The 14,805-nt window shown below is 33.5% G+C and overlaps 2 protein-coding genes across 14 annotated transcripts in view; one reads left to right on the top strand and one right to left on the bottom strand.

Moving 5' to 3' along the window:
* Positions 1 to 14,805, bottom strand: part of LOC139983661 (very-long-chain 3-oxoacyl-CoA reductase-like) — a 262,428-nt gene that overhangs the window by 130,904 nt on the left and 116,719 nt on the right. The gene's annotated exons all lie outside the window — the stretch shown is intronic.
* LOC139983648 (uncharacterized) overlaps positions 1 to 14,805 on the top strand; it is a 180,711-nt gene that overhangs the window by 70,179 nt on the left and 95,727 nt on the right. For 2 of the 12 annotated variants that reach the window (XM_071997328.1, XM_071997327.1), the window contains 7 exons: positions 50 to 169; positions 1,626 to 1,831; positions 5,558 to 5,631; positions 8,612 to 8,709; positions 10,783 to 10,830; positions 11,399 to 11,424; positions 12,573 to 13,054. The exons of 3 other annotated variants lie outside the window; for them this stretch is intronic. In XM_071997328.1, coding sequence (XP_071853429.1) covers positions 50 to 169; positions 1,626 to 1,831; positions 5,558 to 5,631; positions 8,612 to 8,709; positions 10,783 to 10,830; positions 11,399 to 11,424; positions 12,573 to 12,609 — 609 coding nt within the window. In that variant the 3' untranslated portion in view covers positions 12,610 to 13,054. Of the gene's footprint in view, positions 1 to 49; positions 170 to 1,625; positions 1,832 to 5,557; positions 5,632 to 8,611; positions 8,710 to 10,782; positions 10,831 to 11,398; positions 11,425 to 12,572; positions 13,055 to 14,805 lie in introns of those variants that run through there. 7 more of the 12 variants (XM_071997329.1, XM_071997330.1, XM_071997332.1 and 4 more) reach the window with 4 other exon arrangements.

The following is a 14,805-nucleotide window of genomic DNA, read 5'->3' as shown; positions in this document are numbered from 1 at the left end:
GAAGAGACAAGTTAAACATAGTTGTAATTTTGGTCATTTTATTTCATAGGCCGATGACATCCAGACTATAACAGAGCTGTGTTCAAATGATGTCGTCATCGATAACAACAGCAGTCAGAAATCACAGAAGTCAGCCATAGAACTCCTGAAGAAAGCATCCAGGCATGACGTAAGGATAACATTGAAGGGATACCGTGAATTAGAACACATCACATTAAAATTAGTTATTTTATTTATTCTACTCCCCAACTATCGGTGATTTGAATCGGGGAGGGGTGGGGGGGGGGTTGATGTGACTAATCAATAACCTGTTCTAGGTTGTTGTTTTTTTGTTGGTTGATTATTTTGTTGGCATCAGAAATAGATAATTTAGGACAAATCTGAACAAACAGTTATCTGATAAATAAAATAAGAGATTTTAATACAAAAAAATAAGTAAAACATACTTAAAAGTTACAAAAAGAACTAGTGGATTATTGTATGCTAGAAAAAGTGGAACTTATCCTCGTAGCTACTGAACTACTTAATAACCTTAAAAACAAAGAGGTCCAAAACTGTTAATTACCTAATTGAATATTTACTAGGCCCTCACCTGAACCACCATTACTCCCCAAGGCTTCAATACAACATGTTATATCACATAGCCCACACAACAGAGAAACTACAGAGATTTCTGTTCTAAACAACATTAACATATCATGTTTTAATAACTAAACAACCTGATACAAAACGAAAAAATAAGAATCAACACGAAATAAATAATAATCAACCATGAATTTATAAAATACGACAACATTTTGCCTGGTTCCCACTAACCCTCTCAGACACTCAACTTATACACCCCTCCCCCACCACCTCCCTTAATGTATCTATCACTTTAAAGGTCCCGTAGATTAGCTCCAAAACTGACCCATTATAACGGGGAAAAAAAACTATCAACGGAAACAAATATTGCAACCTATAATAAAAAAGTCAACGCTCCTGTTTCACCCAACAATGAGATTGGCTAATGTACAACAATGAACACCTGTAACACCCTTCACTTTCCCTCCATCCACTAATCTTGTAAAAAAGGACCCCACCTTACCCTCACTAAAACAAAACGTGTCTTTATGTATGGTTTAGTAGTCTATTAATTCTCTTTATTATTTATTTTCCTTCTAGTCAGTGTTAATACTGTATTTATCATTTTATTTCAAGTTTGTTTTTACCCTATACTAGAATTACTTACGACTGAACCGTAAAACTACCCATACCACTAACATAATATGCAATGACCCCCCCCCACCCCACCTTCACCCTTTCCCTGAACCACTGCACACCCTCCTGTTCCCCTTTCGTTCAATAATCTTACAACACTGTGTCTATTTACAGTAAAGTAACATATTAGCGTAACTGTGCACTTACATCAAAGATTCAAGCACTTACACTTACACTTACCCCATTACACCAATTTGAATATTAAACTGACCCCACTATAACCCCCTCAAACCCCAGGACCATTAGTACTTCATTAGTTATAATAAAAATAGTCAACTCATAAACATTATTGTAAAATAATAAAAGATATTTATTATATTATGATATAATTATTAATATTATATTTATTATTTACTTTCCTTCAGATTCCTATATACTGTGTGTATCTAGACGAGTCCTTTAACAAGGTTGATGAAGATGATATTACTCTCTACTCTGGTCTCTCTCTACCAATCATAGCATCAATAGAGAGGATGAGCATAGTAACAGAGGAAGGGAGAGAAATGAATAAACATGAAGTTAATGGAATATTAAACTATCTACAACACTCTCAAAGATTCAAGCAACTGGAGTAAGTATAATTAATAAATATGTCAATAATATTAGTAATTAATAAAATAACTAATTAATATTAATGATGTAAACAAGATAGGAATGATTAATATAGGTACTATTTATTAATTACTGAAGATTTATTGATAGGTTTAGATAATTGTAGGAGTAAAACAAATAAATGAAGAAGAAATTGGATTAAGAAATCAACTAACAATGAAACAACAGTCATCAGGTAAGGAATATGATTAATAGGAGAGTAAAATAAAGACAAAATATACAGAAAAACATATTTACAAAATAAAATTTAAAGATAAACTTGTATTGCAGTAAGAATGATAAAAGTATTTGTAGCGTGAGAGAAGAATATATTTATTTACCTGGTTTATAATAATTATAAATAAAATTGAATAAGGAAGCAAAGAGAGAATTGACAAAAGAAAATAATACTCTTGTGTTTACACATTTTCTGTATGCAAAGTAAAGTATTATGATAAAAAAATAACAAATTAAAGAAAAAACCTAATTGATAACTATGAAATGGTCAAAATCCTTGTATAGAAAGTTTAGTAAATAAATAAATAAAGCGATACTAAAAAAATAAATTGTTTACCAACTAACTTAAATAAAACAGTAGGTAAAATAAAATTAATAAACACTAGAAAAAAGAAATATACACAGAAAGAATAAACATTAATCTCAAATGTGCAAGAATAAAACATTCAAGGAAAAAATGTTCATTAAGAAATGTAAAATTCTTTTATAGAAAATGTAATGAATAAATTGATCAAACGAAAATAAATAAATAAAACGTTACTAACTAATTGAAATAAAACAGTAGGTAAAACAAATTTAGAAAACACCAAAAATAAAAAATAAACACACAAAAAATAAGCATTTCCATAGAAATGTTAGAAACTTGTTTGTTATTAGGGGTTTTATGTAGCTAAATGTTTAGTTTAAAAACTTCAACATCAACAGTGAAATGAATTATATACCGCAATTAGTTAATTAGCTGAATAAATAAATATATATATTTTTTTAATTAGAGAATTGAGATCTGCCTAAAATGTGTATGCCTTGAACAATGTATCTAATACAAAATGTCCTTCACCAGGTTCCCCTCCCTCACCCACTGGCCTTTTAAATACTTTGCCTTTAATCATTAAAATGTTCCCATGTGAATTTCCATTACAATGCCGCAACAACTATATATCGGCCTCAATCGCCAAGTCCACCTCCGCACTGCTTAGACTGCTAGCAGACCCTTCTGCTGTGCCTACCCGAAATCACGCCCTGAACCAATGCATAAACAACGCAACTATATATATATATATATATATATATATATATATATATATATATATATATATATATATATATATATATATATATATATATATATATATATATATATATATATATATATATATATATACCCTCTCTCACACCCTCTCCCGCACCCCTCAAATGTCACTTCCCATAAATTGTTTAATATGTCCCATACGGTATTACATATCCACGCTCAACGCCTCAAACACCTGAACATTGCAGCCACGCTACCTTCCGCGATTGCTAATGACCCTGCAGTTGCGTTTCTAGATAACACCATTTCCCCCTCTTCCATGAAAATTAAATCACCAGTCCAATCCTTTGCTATAAACCCACCATTTTAACTCCCCCGGTACCCCCCCCCCCCCGACACACACACAGGCACGTACATACGCACATCATTCCATTTTTCCTAAATTTGTTTTGATCCATGTTTTCATCATACGGGCAATTTACGAAAAGTAACGTAGATCGTATCCACCCAACACTGTGCATTCGTCATATATATATATCTGTACAGTTAACTATTTCTACTCTTTCTACTCAGACAGAACACATTTTTTTCAATGCTAAAAGTCTATTGGAATTATTGCGCCATTTTCTTCCTCAAGATGAACAGTAATCTTTCCTATTACTGACACTTTCAATAGTTTAACATTTTCTTTTGTTCACCACCTGTCAATCAAATATTTGAACAATAGAATTGAAAGAAGTTGTGTTCAATAAAGCGGCGCGCGCGTCCCAATGAAAAGAAGTTGTATTCAATAAAAGAGACGCGCGCGCGTGACCTTTATATAACACCTGGAATCTTGAAACAAACAAGTACCTGGATATGTCTAGACACTGTCTGGTTTTGAATTGTTGGTTGACCTTGCAGGTAGATTTTTTTTAATGATTTTTACTTCATGGTGTTAAGTAAGTTTACTTTAAGAAAGTAGACAATATAAAACCCCAAACATTATAAAGAATTCAGAGAACAATTTGGCAAGGAGATTTGGGCTAATTATTTTGTGAAATAACCCGGGAGGGTGGGTTTTTTTTTTTGGGGGGGGGGGTAGGGCTATTACTATATACAAGTAATAGTTTCAAATAACGTTAAGGATTTATGACTCTTCCGGTAACTCATTTTCAAGGCAGGTTAATGCAGCATATTGTGTATATGCCCGCAGAACAAGTTGTTACAGACTCAGATCCTGTTATAACGTTTTCATATTCGTGGTCGTTACAAGGCAAATTCAAAAGACGTTTCCTTATAGCAGTAAGACATATCAATGTACATGTTATATTGTGTTGTATGCTCTTAAAGAGGATTGTTCACAGTAACGGGTGAGGTTGATGATACGAGAGATAGATAAAGAATTTTTGTAGATAGTGGTGAGGCGATTGAAACTTCATATACTTGAGGATAAAACAAAATTATTATTATGTTGGGTTAGGGGTGTTTACATCAACCTTTGAATAACCAAAAAGTATTGAAAGTTGATGTTAGTGGGAATTGGCATATATAACGGGGAAAATTGTGTACAGCAAAATAAAATTTATATAAAAAAGAAGAAAAATTCTACATTGATCCCGATAAAGGCAATATCCGAGTTGATTTATTTCTAGAGAGAAATCAGGCACTATAGTGCAATTTATGTTTTGAAATTTACAAAAGATGCGATGATATTATTTTTAATTAATGCAACTTGATTAACATTGAACACACTTTACTCTTAATGATATTATTAGATGCACAAACAGTCCCCAGAATAAAATAATGGCAGATGGAATATTCCAAAGCACCCTAGTGTACATTATTTAACATGTGTGTGCAGTTCAGTCTAAACAATATAAAAATAAAAATAAATTCAAACAGTAAAACCTTTTTGCAAACACGATCCATTTTACCAAAATTTCTCAAAGGAAGTGGGCCACATTCCCGCCCCCCTCCTAAGAACATTCTCCTGGATGGACGGCATAAGGTTTTCGCCTCCTCCCCCCCCCCCCGTGTTGCAGTGCATACAACGGGTGTTGCATCCGTGGATATGGGTATTGTAGTGTAGTGAAGTTATGTTGAATGTAGATTACATACGCATCATTCCACTCGTTAAATGTTAACAATTAGTCTATAACTAATTGCATAACTTTGGTGATCTTGTCCGTACCAGCAGACAAGTCACCGCCATTATGGTCAGACGAAATATAATGTCAAAGGTAAATTATCGCATTTTAAATAACGATATAATACGTTCAGCTTTTGTTTTAGATTGTAATATTGTCAACCTTTATCCTTCCACCGATATAACGTATCTTGTATAAGCGGCACCTAGTAGTCGATAGTTAATGACATAAGTACCTACACTGGACTGACATTGCTTGAAGTTTACATGACGTCACAATTATAATTACAATGAATATCTTTCTTCTGCAGATTTTATTACTGTCTGCTGCCACCTACTATTACATCTTCCTCTCTGGCAAATCTGAGAGCAAGGAAAGTCACAGGTACAGTATAACGCTCTCTTTGATGTTGTATAGTGATCTTTATCAGGGGGTGTTGGCACGGAGCAAGGGAGGCTTTGGCGACATTTTAAGGCTGAAGAGTCCACACTGTGTCAGTTGTGACACTTAATTTATGTAGTCCAGCCTGAATTTTCATCATTACTTCAATATCAATGAACTACAAGGAGAGAAAGAGATTGATTGCTGAATACTTTAAGTGTTGTAAATAAAGGAATACGTTGTAAAGTAGGTTTCTTTAGTAATGATAAACTGGCCTATAATTAAGGTTCATGATTGTTGATAAATTATCAGTCTACTTGCAAGTGAGATTGTGTCAGGAAGGTTGTTTAAACTTCCGTTTCCTTTGAACCAACTTTCATGTCACTGAAGGTTCTTTTTTATGAACTATGTCAATTGAAGTTTGTTCACTAAATTCGGTGCTGTTTTGATGAGTTCTTGTCTGCTATAAATTAATTTGGATGAAGTTCCAAAATACCAAAAGCTTATGTGCAACATCATAGGAGTTTACTGTACACATGTAATGAGTGAGTGGTCATTAGTCATGGCCGTTTTAATCATCAATTAAAACACTGGGCGCTTTACCACCTAATATATAATACAAAGCAGTACTTACAACATTATGACAGCAGTTACAAATTTCATCTTCACTTCTACCAAAAGGAAAAAGCAACCAATAATTTTAACCAGCTATATGTAATCGATTAAATTGTACGGCAGGCACACAGTTGAAGTAAAACTAATATCTACATCTTTAAGTGAAACAAAACCTTTGTTTCTTCGTTTGCTTGTAAATTAAGCGGCAAACTCTCTCTGGCAACTAATGCGAAATTGTTATGTTAAATTAACACAATCAGCAGAGCAAAGCATATTTTAAGTGCTGTTATGTATTTCTGAGAAATAAGTCTTCAATCTTGCTTTCCTTTAGTGAAATTGTTAGTGTTCGCTTAGTATTCGCTAATAATCAGACTAAATTTTGGGACACTTTCTTCTATGCACATATATCTATATACCCTACAACATAAGCCATGGAGAATAAAGATATAAAAATGTTTAGCATATGACTATGAATGTCGCAATGTTAGTGCGTATTGCTTTCTGGTACACACGGCCAAATGATCTCCAGAGGCGGACCTGAGGTAACATTTTAAAGGGATGCGAAAAATTCATTATCGGTGAAAAAGAACTAGCTGAAAGGTACAAAGACACACATGAGCCAAATTTAAGGTCCCATTTACGGAAATTGAAGTTTCAAATCGCCACACGATGACACAATTTCCCGTGTAATCTGGCACGGCATAGAACTCTGATGGAGGAACACATCTGTCTTTGGTAATCTGGAACAATATGGATATACTAAATTCGAGATGCTGAATCTTTCTTCGTTATAAATAGGGGTGGGGAGAGTAGGACCATAGGCGTAGGAGGCGGAGAGCTGCAGCCCTCAACCAAATATTTTTGTGAAAATTGGGGCAATATGCTGAAAATTTTTTGAGCACCTACTAAAAGAAAAATAAATTGCAATGTGTTTTTCAATGGTTACACTTCTACTAATATTATCATGATTATTGTAACGACCTCCCAAAAATTATAACCAATATGGAAAGGTAATAACATGGCAAATGATTTTATGTAATTGGCATGTGATGTAATAACCGATGCAGGCTCATATGATATGCACATTAACATGTTGAACGGGCGCGGAGCGCGCGAAAATGTTGGTTATATTTTTCGGGCAAGTCGTTACAGCCCCCACCCCCCCCCCCCAAATCAATTTGGACCCCAAATTTAAAAAATGAAAAACATGTCCGTTTGTTATAAAATATATTCGCAGCCGTTGTGTCACATTCGGGGACATGGTGAAAAATTCACATAACTAGTTTTTGCCTCATCAAAATAAAGCAAATTTACAGTAGATTACCCTTAAAATACCAAGATCAATAACGTTGGATGTGCCTTATTATTCTTAAAATCAAAATTGTGTTGAATACAATGTAGGTTTTGTTCTATTAAGATTTAGTAAACCATCTTTTTTTCTTTTTTTTCGTATCTGTCTCGATCACAAACACCTAACAATATTGTTCAATACTTTAAATAACAGAAAGAAGGATCGACAGGTTCAAAAATATTTATAGACTTTTATGTTGCTTGTTTTACAAAAGAAAATATAATATTTACAGTGCATCATGAACATTTCAACGAAGTTATAAGAAAAAAAAGGTAGGTTATCAAAAATTCAGTTGTCCATGGATAAAAAAGGAATTATCTTCCAAAATTTGCAACTCAGAGTCAAGAAGAAAAATTTAGTTAACAAAGCAGTTCCAGAAAATGTGTGAGATGGTCTCTTTTTCGATATGACAAAAGGTCAAAAGGGGTAATCTATTTACTAATAATGTAAAGCAGCCAGTTGGTTGCTAGGATACCGAATTACACTTTAAATCTTCCTTTGTACCACAATTTTGTTGAAGTTGTTTTGATCATATTTTTATTTCTAGTTTGCACTGGTTTTATGTCCACATAATTCCATAGTAACTGAAATTTACAAATAACAGAACGTAAGGGTTATAATGACCACCACATTTTGCCATTTTACCTTCAATTTCAAAACACCAAAATACTTTAAACTGTATGTGCTATGTGTCTCTGATCGACAAAGTATTTGATTATATAGCTGTTGATTATTTACCTATCATTGATAACGGTTTCTATTAATGAATATATTAGGTAATATATCAAGTTCGGAAGCACGAGAAGGTAGTATACTTTCCATCTTTTGTGTGTGATGGCATTATATGAGGGTAATTGTAAATATCAGCTATTCTCTTTTTATATGTACATGAGACGGTGGGGTATGGGTGGGGGGGGAGCTCAGGGTCCCAAAGGTAACTGCAAATGTCCAGTTTCTCAATAATCCATGGTCAAGTTACAATATTCACTATATAGTCTTCTGTTTTATTCATTTTAGTTTTCTGGGATCCTTACGGCTATGATGAACGCAAGTATCTTCTGGATCTTCAGTCTGGTCGTTGGCTTCTGAACAAAGATCCTGATTCATTCTTTCCTGTAAGTAGTGCGTGTGAGTTTTCATCACGCTAAAATGTTTCCTGTAAGTAGTGCGTGTGAGTTTTCATCACGCTTAAATATTTACTTCAGTTACAAGCAAAACTTTGATATAGGCTATTTTGTAGACAATTTAAAAGAACTGAAATTCTGCCTAAATCCACCATTTAGTATGCATTATAATTGTTGCCAACAGTTTGTATTTAACACTAAAGCGTTACAAATATCCAGACGGTGTGCATAATGCAGATAGACATTCCTGTTGCTCTTTTTGAGTATGATGTTATTGGTTAAATTCCCAACGATAATTTCCGGAATCATACATTTGCTGCTCCAACTAGTAGAGATTTCCTTCACATTCCTATTGCCCCTTTTCCCACCCCCTTTTGCTCACACATCAGACTGAATCATAATGTAATATTCCGAGCTCATCTTTCGCTTTGAATTACTGAAATTCCCTGTTCCTGTCATTGGGAATGGATGTGGACAGTGGATACAGGTTTAAATGTTTAAGTACTGTATGTTCTAGTTTTTCATTTGAATCTATGCAATTACCAGAGGTTGATAATATATCTAGGCATTTGCTGCAATAAATCGTTGAGTAAGATCAAATCAAGAGAGTGTAACATATTATGGTTAACCATGGAAAATTCCTATTTGTCACGACTTATTCCTACCCGTCTTCTACTTTGAAAATCAAAACCAAATTACCTATAAATGATAATAAAATAGTAAATGGTTACAAGCGCTGCCAGCGTCAAGTGAATTGAAGTAAAGAAGAGCTAGCTATTTACATGTCTTCATTAAAGCTGTTGAACAGAAATGTTCCATAAAGCCTATTATAGATACAATTTTCACTCTTTTCTTCACATAAAAGCTTCTCAATCCCATTTGAAGATAAAAAGAATCACTCAAACACTTTGATAGCAAGAAAAGTATAGGACGGATGACCGAAGAAAACAACTAAAGTGACGACTAAATTATAATGTGTTCCTTGATATTAAAACTCCCTAGATTAAAATGTTACATATAAACACTTTGATAAATAAATGTGTATAATGAGGTATAGGCAAGGCTGCAGTAAATAACGCAAGAAAAGAAATAACCATTGAACAAAAGGCCGTTACTAGAAGGGGTTTGGGGTTGTGACAACCCCCCCCCCCTCCCCCACCACCCCATCCATCGATGCATTCGGCAAAACTATGCACCAGTTGGCAAAATGAAGGAAAGATAAGAAAGAATAAAAGGAGAGAGAAAAGAAGAAAAGGAAATAAGGGAGAATATCGAGAGAAATAAGGGGCAGCAGTTTGCCAAGCGGGTGGTTCGCCCAGGGTACCAGCCAGGGGTTGCCATGTCACCCAGGCCCCGAAATATAATAAATAAAAACAAAATATTAATAAATAATTATTGACTGGGGATCATCCCCGGGTAGATAGATTATGATTTATTTATTCAGCCACATGCATAAAAATACAATGGAAATTGTTCAAACACAAGAGCTCTAAAACAGACATGTAATTGAAACGCATAACGATGAAACACATATAAAAAGTGATATTGCATGAGTAATAAATACCGGTAGGCTATCGACAATGACGAGGTAAAAAAGTACGAATGATGAGAAATATGTACGGGTGTGAACTATTCTAAGTATTCAACTGAAGAGGGAGGGATAGGAGAGAAAGACGCAAGGAAGGGGGGTAGTGTAGGTAGGATAGGAGATTGTAAACAACTCTATACTTCATTATATGAAATAGTGCAGGTTAAAGGTCCCATTTTAGCACAAAGGTAACGTAAACCTCAGCATTTTCTGTGGGCCTGGACCTCAACTATGGGACCTAGTTTCAGCGGACACTTGCCCCCCCTCCGCTGGACTCTGGCTTCGTTTATCAACACTTGTCGATATTTTCTTTGTTAGGCGGCAAAACATGTCACCACCCCCCCCCCCCCCCGCCCCACGTTTTATGCTTTAACTCTAAAAAAATGGTCCACATTTGGACCATCCGAATTTTAAAGGTACACATTGCCTTAGTGAACATAATATTCATTGTCTATTTTCATATGCTTTAATTACAGATGTTGGAAGTTAATGATGAAATAACGGATGCTGATTATGCAAATGAGGTAAAGCATGGAATATTTGTTATATTTGGAAATGTCTGTGTGTATGTGGGGGTGTGCGTGTGGGAGTGGGTTTAGAGATGAAGAAGGCTTGCAAGTTCTCACCGGTAATCGATAATTATTGAGATGATTGGGTTTGGTTTAGAAATATTTACCTGCACCATTGTCGTTTCGATGTATGCAGGTTTTATTCATACAGATTGAGTGTAATAAAATGAATAGGCATATAAACGGCATTATTTCTGCATCACTGTCACTAAACAACTAAACATTCTATTTATACATATTTATTTGAATATTCTGGCGTTCATTAATAGAACGACTACATGTTTTTAAAGAAATTCAGTGCAACTCTGATAATTTATCCTTTTTCATCTAAAGAAAATTTAAAAGTGCGGCTATGCCATGTACTATTTGCTCCGTAAATGCATCAGTTAATAATAATATCTCCTTATATCATATTATATACAGCATAGCCAGTTTGTGCTGCATAGTATAGCTCACATTTTAACGAATAATAATACCACAATCGGTATTTCCAAATATATCCTTTTTACTGTTTCACTTATAGGTCGAAGCCTTCCGGAATCACTACAGGTATATCAACACTCACTATTTTTGCCCATAAACTAGACGAAACAAAACCTAAATGAAGTGATGTATTACGTGCCGACGCAATATTATTAACGTTATCTTGAAATAAAATCTACTGCTGCAATTTTCATCAAAAACTACGGTCCATACTTTTAAGGGGTTTAAGCTTACGAAAGTTTCAGACTCTAAATGAATCGATTCATTGCATGTTCTGCTATTAGACTATTATGTCATATAATGAATTCGAGAAGTTCAATATTTAATATTATACAACACCTAGTTGTATTCTGGTCATTCGATTGGTCAATTGCTCGTTGATTGCATGCAAAATCCGCTCTATTCCACTCTATGAAATAGAACCGTGGGTTACACTTTTTTGGTAGCCCTTTTTTTTCAATGTTAAGAGAGCAGAGAAACCTGTCTGTTCATGAGTGCATTTTACCCATCTTAATATATATAATATGTTGTATAAAACAAATAATGAGTGGTTTCCATTCGTGCAATAGTGCAAATATTTCATTCGTTGAAAGATGTAATTTATTCCATTCAACTCATGAAATATTTGCACTATTGCACTCATAACCATTCATTCTTTGTATCATATTAGATATAATGATGCAAACCATTCACATTGTAAACAACTAAAGTTTGATATAATTCATGTGTAAAAGTACATTTTAGAGAATCTTTGTTTGGCATTCCACCAATCATTCATAATGCTTTAAATCATTGCTTTTTTATGTTGTTGAAATAATTCAAAATATTTACTAGTAAAAATCACCATGAAATTCATTGGGATATCAAAATTCCGAGTTCATGAGAATCATTGCTGTCAGAAATAACATACAAAGTACATTGATCAATGATCGTGACACCCGCCCTGTTCATAAAAAATATCGAAAGATAGATTGTTAACCTTAAATACAACAGGTGAGAACAAGAATAGTGTTGTTTTAATGGATATATATAGATCGATATAAAATTTATGTATGTTGATTTCATTTCATATTCATGTTCTAACATATGAGTTACTAGAAACCGTACCAGCCTAGCTTGAATAGTCGTAATAAGCAACATTAATCACTTAGAACAGCTTTTAAAAAAGATTTAATCTTTTGACACATTTGTCTTTCCGTTTATTGTCTTAACAGCAACTACGCCTGGCGACTGAAATATCATGCCTCCTAAGGACATAAGCCGATGTAGCTGACAGTGTCTCTGACCAGCGTAGTTTAGGTCGTTCTTGATTGCCGACTTAAATAACAGGAAATTTCTCCAGGACAACATGAATCTCACTGAGGGTTATCTTTCCTTCGAGTCTGGCCATTCTGAGCAACCTAATGATTCTCTTGTCGTTTCCTGAGAATCAAACTATAGAGGATGGAGTCTTAGCAAGGTTGTAATTTGGATCCTCGTAATGATAAGTTCAATAAGTCTCACGGTAGCTGAAAATAATAAGAACTATTTTCCCGTGAACATGCATATAGTTATATTCTGTAGATCAATTTGAGTTACAGTCACATAATGAAAGACGTCAAAATTACAAATATTGCAATTTCATTTGAACACTCGAATCCATAGTAAGTTAATTAAAAATTAAAGCATTATGTTACCTGTAGATATATTAATATATAATATAAAATTAAATTAAAGATAATTAATAACTATTGAATATGACTACTATTGTTTGTGTGGTGAGTAAAATATGTGCTTTGAAATCATCTTGGTTAACAATTTCTCCACAATTTCTTTTATTTCGGTTTATAGGAGTTGTTATCTACCTAAATGAATCAGTAGGATATAATAAATGAATGCCAAGGGCCAAGTTGACTCGAAAATAAAGAATGTCGTATTACAGTAAGAAATAGCTAATGTTTTCAATGTTTGTTATATATAGTGAATGGAACGGTAACAGTATAAATAAGCTCCGATCTGCAGAGAAACTAAAAAGTTACTGCATTTCGTTCGACTAAAAAGATGATTTGTTATTAGTTTAATAGTATAGTGTTACCATCTGTACCCCCACCCCCCCCCCCCTAAATGCAAGCAATGATTGTAAAATGCATGATAAAATGGGCATACGCATTTGCAGAATAGCAGGTTGTGATCTTGCTTACAAAATTAATGCCTGGCGGATTATGGTACTTTTTTATGGTACCTTTTCATAAATCAATCTACTTGTTTAGAAGAGTTTCGAAACTTACAGATGGAGGAAGATGTGAAAAGACTTTACGCTAACTCATGGAACCTTTAGTAACTTATAATTTTGAAGAAAATTAATCAGCTTAAAACTTTCAGAAGACTTGATAATATTAACAACAGTATAATATACATTATTACAATATCTAAAGAAACGCTATTTTGTACATAGCCTTCTATTTGGCAATTTTATTGTGTAATCTATAGCTTACGTAATATTTGAGAATCATTTCGAAAGTCAGAGGCGAAACGTTTAGTAATATGAACATGTTGTATTTCCATGTCAGTTTTGATGACCATTCAAAAATATATTTGGAAATATCAGTGCTGACGTTATTTTTAAAAGCACGCATTTTATTATTAGTATCAATGACTTAATATATCATGCTGGTGTATATAGCTTTGTTTTTCAACATTTTCTTGTCTAACTTATCAATTTTTTGGAATATTTAGAATGCTATATGGAAGGTAGGGCTGCTTTTGAAAGCTTTGTCATTTTAGCTTGTAACAATTGCACTTTCTCTCATTCGTTTTAATTTAAATATGTTATAATTACATAATCAAAAAAAATTGTGCTTGTTTATACAGTTTTCAATGAAAGCAGTATACCATCTCTGCAAAAGAAAAAAAAATGGAATTGGTATTATTCCAGCATTAATCAAAGTAAGGCCTACTTGTGTATATATTACGTTATGACTTGACTTAGCACTCGTCAATACTTTGGAGAAATTTGGAACGTCGTAGCGAGGTTACATCTACTTTTTGAACAATCAATATAGTTTTCGTCTGTTAAACCAAATAGAAAATGTGTCAAAGGATTAAAAAGATGAAAATAACAGTGTTACTGTATATTATTCGTGTTAATGGCAATTTCTTCTAATTAATAACATAAAGCTAACAATGTTGTGCTTCACTTTATAGCTATTCAATAAAATACATCCCCGGAAACAGTAATGATATTACAAAAGGTGTATTACTGTAAGTTTATGAATATATCGAATTTTCAGGGCAATAAATATTCTTTTTAATGAACGTCTATCATATTTACAAACACGCATTTTATTATTAACAACAATGGCTTAAGTAATCATGCTGCTGTTAATATCTTTGTTTTTTAAACATTTTCCTTGTCTACGTTGGCGCATCTCAATACTTTGGAATATTTAGAATGCTAGATGGAAGGGT

The sequence above is a fragment of the Apostichopus japonicus genome, chromosome 16 (genome assembly GCF_037975245.1).
Source record: "Apostichopus japonicus isolate 1M-3 chromosome 16, ASM3797524v1, whole genome shotgun sequence".
Taxonomy (NCBI): Eukaryota; Metazoa; Echinodermata; class Holothuroidea; order Aspidochirotida; family Stichopodidae; genus Apostichopus; species Apostichopus japonicus.
The sequence above is the reverse complement of the archived record's forward strand: the minus strand, read 5'-3'. Positions and strand labels throughout refer to the sequence as shown.